The 9,531-nt window shown below is 35.8% G+C and overlaps 1 protein-coding gene across 1 annotated transcript in view; it reads left to right on the top strand.

Moving 5' to 3' along the window:
• The window catches only part of LOC137614640 (carbohydrate sulfotransferase 11-like), a 31,194-nt gene that overhangs the window by 2,144 nt on the left and 19,519 nt on the right, over positions 1–9,531 (top strand). The window contains exons 2-3 of the mRNA XM_068344339.1: positions 7,669–8,049; positions 8,791–8,934. Of these exons, the coding sequence (XP_068200440.1) occupies positions 7,669–8,049; positions 8,791–8,934 (525 nt within the window). The remainder of the gene's footprint in view (positions 1–7,668; positions 8,050–8,790; positions 8,935–9,531) is intronic.

The following is a 9,531-nucleotide window of genomic DNA, read 5'->3' as shown; positions in this document are numbered from 1 at the left end:
GGCTATAAACAGGTGCATTTGTTGTTGTTGTTGTGGTGGTGTGTGTGTCTATATATATATATATATATATATATATATATATATATATATATATATATATATATATATATATATATACTTAATTTACTTATTTACATACTTAATCTTGTGGCACCCATGGGTTGCATAACGCCTCAATTGATTCATGCTATTTGTTATTTTTCTGTGACGTCTTTCCAACCTCCCTTGGCATTATCATCAGCCACTTTTTTTTCTTGGTCTATCACGTCCTCTCCTGCCCAACGGCTTCCATCCAGGTACATCCTGGACTAACTCGTAATCTTAAAATATGGCCCAGCCATCTCCATCATGATAATCTAACTTTATGTTCCGATTGGGCACCTCTGCCACCTCGCAAATTGCCGCATTTGTTATGTGTTGGTGCCATTTGATACCCAAAATTCTTATCAATGCTTTATAGTTGTTAGCCTACAGTGCTGTACCACGACTGGGGTCCATAAGTTAATAATGATCTTACATGTGAAGTGTATATTTTGATTTTACTTTGAACTGATATTCGATTTGATCTCCAAACTGTTTTTAGCATGCCCATTGCTTGTGATGCCCTCCCCATTCTGTCCTTGAATGCTGTAATTAGTTATTCATTGCCGGTAAATGATGGCCCCTAAATATTAGAAATATTGGGGTAATATTACCTTTCCGATAAGGGAGTTAGTCTGATCACCACTCTGAATCTGCAGGACCTCAGTCTTTCTCTGGTTGATCACCAATGCAACCTTTCTCCCTCCAGTACTAACCCATCAATCATTTCCTGCAGTTCAGCCAATGTAGAAGCAATTAGAACTAAGTCATCTGCGCATTCAGGATCATATAATCTCTGGTCTCCTTTTTATTGAATACCATTATTCATTCCCTGCATTACCTTCTTCGTAACATAAACAATCACCATAATAAACAGTAGAGGGAACAGTATACTACCTTGTAGTACTCTATTCTTGACTTCAAATGTGTCTGTCAGACTACCATCAATCATTACCCTACAACAAGTTCCACTATGCCTATCTATTATGTTGTTTACATTCTTTTCTGGTATCCCATAGCATCTCAAAATGTTTTTAACATAGAACGTGAAATACTATCAAATGTTTTCTTAAAATCCACAAGGCAAAAAACAGGAGGGGATGTTAGTTCATAACACTGTTGAGTTATATGTCGTTGAATAAATATTTGATCTACCTTTTCGGAGTATTCTATCTATTACAAGTTCTATTCTATTCAATATTACCTTGGAAAAAAAATTTCATACCTACTGGTGACGATGTGATCCTTCAACAATTCTCAGTCTCTCAAATATCTCTTCATGTGTACTCTAACAATATTCCCTTCTTTTTCCATTGAACAGGCGGGACTTCATCTCACCACATATGATTGAATAATTCATTGAACACAATGAGTGTTTAAATCTCCTCATCCTTCAGCATTTCAGGTGCAATACCATCCATTCCTGGTGAATTGTAGGTTTTCATTTGTTTGATTGCCAAAACGACCTCTGCCAAATTAATATCACCTACATCTATAGGGAGATCATGTTCGGCCTCAAGGATGTCTTCCTCGTTGGGTGGGTGTGGCCTATTTAGTGCCTCTTCAAAATATTCTCTCCATCTAGCTCTAATTTCATATTCTTTAGTTCGCAGATTTTCATTTTTATTTCTGACTGGTAACTCACTTCTCTTCCTCTTTCCAGTGATTTCTTGAATACCCTCATGAATATCTTATACCTCTTCCATCTCCTCTATTTAGATTATGTTCTGTCTTATCTGCGATAGAATCTATGAACCTTCTTTTGGCTCTTCTACATCTCTTTACCTCACTATCAAGGCTCATATATTCAGTTCATGATATGGTCAGATGTGGGCTATTTTCCTTTAATGGTTCAAAGTTAACTTTTCCTATTATTTTTTTCTCTATCACGTTCCATGTTTCATAACTCATCTATTTCTTTCGCCTTGTTCCACTTCCCTGTGTGATTGTGATGTTAGGAGATTCCTGAAAGATTTCATCAAATTTTCTTACATTGAATATTCACATCTATCTTTACTTCCTTATCATGCGACATCTCTAAGACTGTAAATCTGCCCCTGCTCTCTATAAGTGATTATCGTTTCCCTACTTTGTTGTCTTAGCTTTTCAATGTCACATCTGGGAGGTAGGGTTACATTGGCTTTCCTGGTCTTCAACTTGTATCTAAGTGTTGAGACTACAAGTTGGTGGTCGCTTCGTATATCAGCAACATGTCGAGATCTGACATCCAATGGTAAGTTTTTACAATTTCTATTTATTGCTAAACGGCCAATTTGGTTTCGATATTTTCCATAGGGAGATGTCCAAGTATACTTGTGTGTATCTCTGTGTTCAAACAGTGTTCTGGCCATTATCAGTTCATTAGCTTAACAAAAACTGGAGAATCGAACGCAATTATCATTCATCTTCCCTACAGCGTGGATACCCATGCATTCATTAAAACCATCACTATCATTACCTATTTTCATGTCTCCCATACAAAAAACAATATCACGTTTTGGCGTTTTGTTAACCACTTCCTGTAATTTACGGTAAAAGCTGTTCTTTCGACTGATATCTCCTTCATCAGTAGGAACATAGCATACTATAACTGTCATACTTCCATGACTAGATTTCAGCCTCTCATACATATTTCATTCATCCAATACTGTAGTTCCCATTCCTCTAATGCTTGACTAGCTTGTTTGCCCTAAAGCAATCCTATTCCTTGATAGTGAGTGCCATCCTCTCTCCCAGAATGTAGCAACAACTTTGTTCTCTAATACTCTCTTTTCGAATTTAGTCAGTCTTGTTTCAGTGAGTGCACACATATCCAAGCCATATTTAGAAGAAAAAAAAAATGCTAATTTTCTATCCTGGTTCAATGTTCGGACTATCCTGGTTCAATGTTCGGACAATCCAATTTCCGATGTTAAGGTCACTCTTTGGATTTATAACCCTATTCTTATTTACTATCCATGAGATTCTCCGCACTCTTCTCCCACATAAGAGCTGCATGGGACTAAGGGCCATTTCTACCATCTGTGACATCATTGAAGGTTCATAAGCAGATTTTTTGAGCTTTTACATGGGATTTGTTGCTAGCGAATCTTCTAGTTGATATACTCCCAAGGAGATGGAGTTTCATCAGTGAGGAAAACACAAGTATGTTATCCTCACACCTACCCACACTTGTTTAGCCCATCAGCCGAGATGGTTTCCAGGGTGTGACTGCTGTTGTTCAAGTACTTTTTTGGAGCCAATAGTGAGAGTAGTTAGTGATGATCAGAAGTACAAAGTCATCCAAAAGGATGCGGCTGCTTCTAATTAAGAATGTACACCTCTCAATACACCCATATATATATATATATATATATATATATATATATATATATATATATATATATGTATGTATGTATATATATGTATATATATTTATATATATATATATATATATATATATATATATATATATATATATATATATATATATATATATAGGTGTGTGTGTGTATGTGTGCGTGTGTATTATTGCATGCATGTATGTATTATAATAGTTATTCAAATCTATTTTAAGTGAAGGTAAGTTTGGTCATTACTGTGTTCTTGGTGTGATTATACCTCAGAGACTTCCATGGGGGCAGCGCTTTAGTTTTTCCAATTTTAGATGGAGTGCTTAACATAATTACTCTGAAATTGGGGTTTTTCTACACTTGAACGTATTATCACAGCTGTTTTTAACCTTTTGATAACTCCAGACCCTAATTTATTACCCAATTTAATGTTCCCCTGCTCCAGAACAGGACTGCCGAAATAGTTATCATTCATCGCCCATCCTATGAGTTGATGGCATGACACCCAAAGAGGTTAATAGTTTGAATTTATCTAGAAGTACAAAATAAATGAAAACCTTCAGTATTTATAATTTCATCTTCAGGGAAATTGAAAATAGAGAGATTACTACAAAATAAACAGCCACAGCTGTTTTACAATTTAAGTTTGGTTTACCTGTTTCAGATTATAAATGATGAATTTTACTTCTTACCTTTGAGTCCTGCTACAATAATTACAAAGATAGCAATTAAAGTAAACAAATAAAGTTGTAAGTGTTTACTCAACTATACCCATTACTTCTTTCAAGTTTCATTAGGAATGTTTTGGTGATGTTCAGCTCAGTGTAGTGAGCACACGTGGAGCTTTCTCCTTGAGTCTCCTTGATCATAAAAGGTAATCCAGAGTGTTAGCCAGTCATGGCAGGAGCTCCATCTGTACATGATTTAAAAACCCAATCAAATTCCATGCTAACTCATGGTGATCAAAGAGTGATTGGATTAGCTTGAATACGTCAACTGCTTCGATTACTGTCTCGAGTCGTTAACAGAATAAAATCCCATCCTTGACGCCCTTTTCATATACAGTTGGACACAGGAGTCCCTGGCACACCTCACTCTGAAGAAGTCCATCCTGTCACACCCTTACTGCTCGTCAAGTAGTCAAACAGATAGTGTAGGAAGAAATGTCTGAGTTGATGGACGGGGCCAAACACAGGACCTTGCCACTCGTTAATGGTAATGCTGTGTGCACTTCTTTGAAGCAAGGCGTACCAGGAATTCCTGTGTCCAGCTGTACATAGCCTACAATCACAAGCAATGTAACATCAGCTGGTTCATCGAACTGCATACCTGACTGACGTCTTTAATTAATTCTGTGGCTTATAGCCTCGCTGGACAAGGACACCTGACTCAGTTGCATCTTTTCCCAGCTCGATTTTCACTATTTCTTGTGCACATCTGTGCTAATTTGTGGAGAAGGAATAATATATTCAGTTTTAGAAAATTCTTTAATTGCTCTTGCTTATTTCGCACATGAAAGTTTAGGTTAAAAGATGGAATAACAGTGCTAGTTAATAATCTTGATATTCTACACAAATATGAATTAATGCAATAAGATTAAGCAAATATCCTGAGATTAAGTTCCATAATTCCCCTACATTTGGTTCATGTTTAAGAACCGTTGTATTATAAGGTTGGGCTACATTACCGCCAAAGCAATTCGTTTGTTTTGTTATTTAGGTATTCATCAGTTTGGTCATAAACGTATTTTTTATATTTTTTCCATGGAAGGAAACTTTAGATAAAAACTTGATCACTTTTTTTATCAATGAACATAGTTTATATACTTCTTTGGTAAGAATATTCCTTTTTTATTTTCTCTATGTGTAATATTTTTTAGTTCTGAGTTGGGATATCTTAACGTGTTGAAAGAGTTTGTGTATCGCCATAATCAACAAAGCTGCACTAGTCAAGGCCACTCATACTAGATTAGTTTGCTGTCAACGATCAGACTTAAAGTCTCCCACCATCACCAATCCGCAGTGGCCAGCGTGATGATAAAGATGGCCAAACCCCAGACATGACTAAGGACATGTTCTAGGCCTTTGTCCTGCAGTGGACTAGAAATGGCTGTATGTGTTGTTTTTGTAGTTGCAAGAGAGATTTTTTTTTAGTTCTACTTATCGTATCATGCAAAACAGAATCATGTATCCGCAACTTGGTTAATAGTTTTTGAAGAGATTAGAGAAGCAGAAAGTAATTTCAATTTCAACTGCGGGTCTACCTATTTAGACCTGGCCTTGGAATTCTTCACCAGTTTAGAACGAATTGTTTATTTGCAGGAAAAAAATGTTTACGTTCTGACACGGGGAGTCTTAACTTCAGGAAATCCATAATTACTAAAATGAATGTGATAATTGCACTGCCAGCATAAAAAGATGAATAAAATTTACTGGTAAGTTAAGGGGTAATACATTTTGCAGGGTATAGCAGCAGAAACTAGAGGGGCATTCAGTAAAGCGCAGACCTCCACCATGGCAACTTATTTCTTTACTTTTTGCTCGACCTTGACCTGTAACCTTGTAACCTTAACATGTATTAATTGGCGTGGATTTTCGTACACTTAAATATGAACCAAGTTTGAAGTCTCTGTGACAACGATGTTCAAACTTATGGCTGATTACGTTAATTGGACATTTTGCTTGACCGTGACCGTGACCTTTAATCTTGACCTTCCAAAATTTAATAATTTCCAGCTTTTTACTTAACAGTTAATCCCTGCAAGTTTCATTAATGTTCGAATTGTGGCCAGGAATGTGTTCACTAACAAACACACACACAAAAAACATGCAAACGGGGGGTAAAACATAACCTCCTAAATTCGTTGACGAAGGTAAATAGAGGGGCACTCAGTGGAGCGCAGACCTCCACCACGACAGTTTATTTCTCGACCTTTTGCTCGACCTTGACCTTTTACCTAGGACTTTCAAAATTAATTCCTGAATGTATCACTACTAGGAGTAAAATTGTGGCCAGGAAGTTGTTCACACACGAATGACCTTTTGCTCGACCTTGACCTTTTATCTAGGACTTTAAAAATGGAATCACTTCCACATCTCAACATAGCAATTTATCCCTGAAAGTTTCACTACCGTATGAGTATAATTGTGGCCAGAAGGCTCTTCACACACAAACAACGGCGAAAAAACCAATTTCGTTGGCGGAGGTAACTAACAAATCAAATATGTTATGGCGTTATCAGAAGGCAGTGATAACCATGGGCTTTATTTTATGTTTATAAGCGTATTCTGTGCTTCTATCATTATCATCAATGTCATCATTAATAATGAAGTACAAATGGGGTTACGCCAACGCCATTTAAATTAGATCGGCAAGGCATATCTTTATAAAAGTTCATTTCATTTTTGCAAATTGTAATTTTCACGATAATGAAAATAATGAAAAAAATAGAATAATAACTAGGTTTATGTTTTGTGATTGAATGACTCCATTGAACATTTTTTCCTATGAAGTGAGCGCAATTTTTTTTTTTTAATTGAGCGAAATGGAATAGGTTGACCCTCTCTTTGTTAATATTTCATAACTGTCATCTAAATCTTATATACATTTTGATTTATGTATTTTATTATTATGATATCATTTGATTTTAGTATGGCTTACAATTCTTCAACGAAAGGTTCACTAGAATTCTCCTCCAGGTATTTTGAGAATGCATTGTCCTAACCTACAGTAGTGTATTGGAAGCCTATTTTGTTTCTTCCTGTAATGATCGAAGTCAGTATTATCGGTAACACAAGTAATATTGCTTCTGCTGCTGCCATGCCTGCATTATTATTATTATTATTATTATTATTATTATTATTATTATTATTAGTGTACACAACTCATAAATAATGACGGCTAAATATATGGACACAGATTTAACCATCATCACCCCTTCCCTCTTTCCTAACTACAACCCCTCTCACCAGATTTAACTACCTCTCCCCCTACCCGAGAGACGGTTGCCTCTGGGTGTGACCGGAAAGTATATATATATATATATATATATATATATATATATATATATATATATATATATATATATATATATATATATTTATATATATATATATATAAAACCAGGCACTCCATTTTTATTACATAGGGGAGGTTATTATTATTATTATTATTATTATTATTATTATTATTATTATTATTATTATTATTATTATTATTATTATTATTATTATTATTATTATTATTATTATTCTAGAAACATGCCGAGTTTATGAAAAAGCGGGATGTTATGGAAAAAGACGACCAGTCCAATCCACTGGACAAGGAACTACACCTTCTGAACGAATTAAATATCCTGAAGGAGAAGGTAAAGGTGGAGGAAAATGTAAATGAAGCAGAGGCGATCAGACAAGATACGGATGATGATGTAGAGGAAGATGGTACTGATGAAGAAGAAGAGGAAGAAGAAGATTACTTAGAGGTAGGTGTTGGACCAGACCCGCTGGATCTGAAGGCGCCCCAAGAACCCGGTCCAGAATTAAGACTCGAAAATATACAACCGAAAGAGGAGAAACTTGATGGCGGACCTTTAGTAGAGAAGAAAGATGACCTTGATTTCTTCCGTGAAAGAGAGCGCGTAAGTTGACATAGGACAGAATGAAGAGTTATATGCATTTATATTAATGTTATGATATAGACCCCATAGTAAGGTCATCAATTAGATTAATAGTCGTCCATCGCAAATGATGAAACAGGTGTTCATGGGAAGCCATTTGAATCTTATTGATACGAAATTATGAGCACCTGTCTTGGGGTAAACATTAATTCTCCGAAGTTGATTTATATACAGCAATGAGATAACCTGTCATTTGAAGCTTAAAATATTTCGATTGATTCTAATACATTTTAAGCCTGGATTGTGTCGGAAAATTTACGTTCCTCCTTGAGATGATAAAATGCACTATTTAAGGATTTAGAATGCCAGAGAATGTAAATTTTACTGAGTCAGCCTAGATACAGGAATTATAGAATTTCGGACTAATGCAGTTTGAACGTTGTTTTGTCACTTTTCGTCAGTTTTATTTGGGGTAATATAATGAGATATACTTCATATCTAGCCTAGATTTATACTGACTAGTTGCAGTTGATAGAAATATAACAATTCTGATAAGTGATGACCAACACAAGGATGATTCAAACTAATATTTTTAATTGTTTTTTTTTTTTTTTTTGGGGGGGGGGCAATAAATTTTCGTTAACACCATAAAACGATATGTATCAAAGTTCAATAGCTCATAGTATGTTTTTTATTTATCGTCTACAGATAGGTTTGTCAAAAAACTAAAGAAATCATCTAATCTATTTTCCTCTGCTTCAGGTTTACAAAGAGCGTCGGAACCACATCCGAGAGGTGTGTGATCGTTTGGGTTCAGAAGGAACTTACCGCACCTTAGCCAACGTCCCTCTCCGAAGACTCAGATGGCTGAACAAGAAACGTCTGATTATGTGCTTCAATGCCAAAGTAAGTTGGTTTGGTCATTTGAGAATTAGGTCTCTACTGTGTGCGCAACTTATGCCTTATAATTCCCTCCCTCCACATTTCGTAATCAATAAATATGTCCTCTGGAACTGTATTCAATCATGGAACCCCCCCCCCCTCTCTCTCTCTCTCTCTCTCTCTCTCTCTCTCTCTCTCTCTCTCTCTCTCTCTCTCTCTCTCTCTCCCTCCGTCGTTTAATTAGTTCTTTATACATGTTGAATAAGTTTTTTCATAATTCTGACCATCATTTGTATTCAGATCTTCCCAAACTGTGCCATTCTGTACGGAGTACTAGGTATGCAGTTAATTCTAAGTCATGCCTTCTCCACCATAAGGGTCAACACTGCACTAATTTCCAGAAGTTTTAATCCAGGTGCGACCAGATTGTGGAATGATCTTCCTAGTCTGGCAGTTGAATCAGTGGAACTTCAAAAGTTCGAACTTACAGCAAAATTTTTTATGTTGAACAGGTTTTATAGTTTATATCTGACAGATCTATTTCAACGTTGTTCTTGTTCTATTTACTTCTCATATGTAGATTATTTGTTATTCTCTTGTTTTATTTCCCTACTGGGCTAC

This window comes from Palaemon carinicauda, chromosome 21, assembly GCF_036898095.1.
Source record: "Palaemon carinicauda isolate YSFRI2023 chromosome 21, ASM3689809v2, whole genome shotgun sequence".
Lineage (NCBI taxonomy): Eukaryota > Metazoa > Arthropoda > Malacostraca > Decapoda > Palaemonidae > Palaemon > Palaemon carinicauda.
The sequence above is the reverse complement of the archived record's forward strand: the minus strand, read 5'-3'. Positions and strand labels throughout refer to the sequence as shown.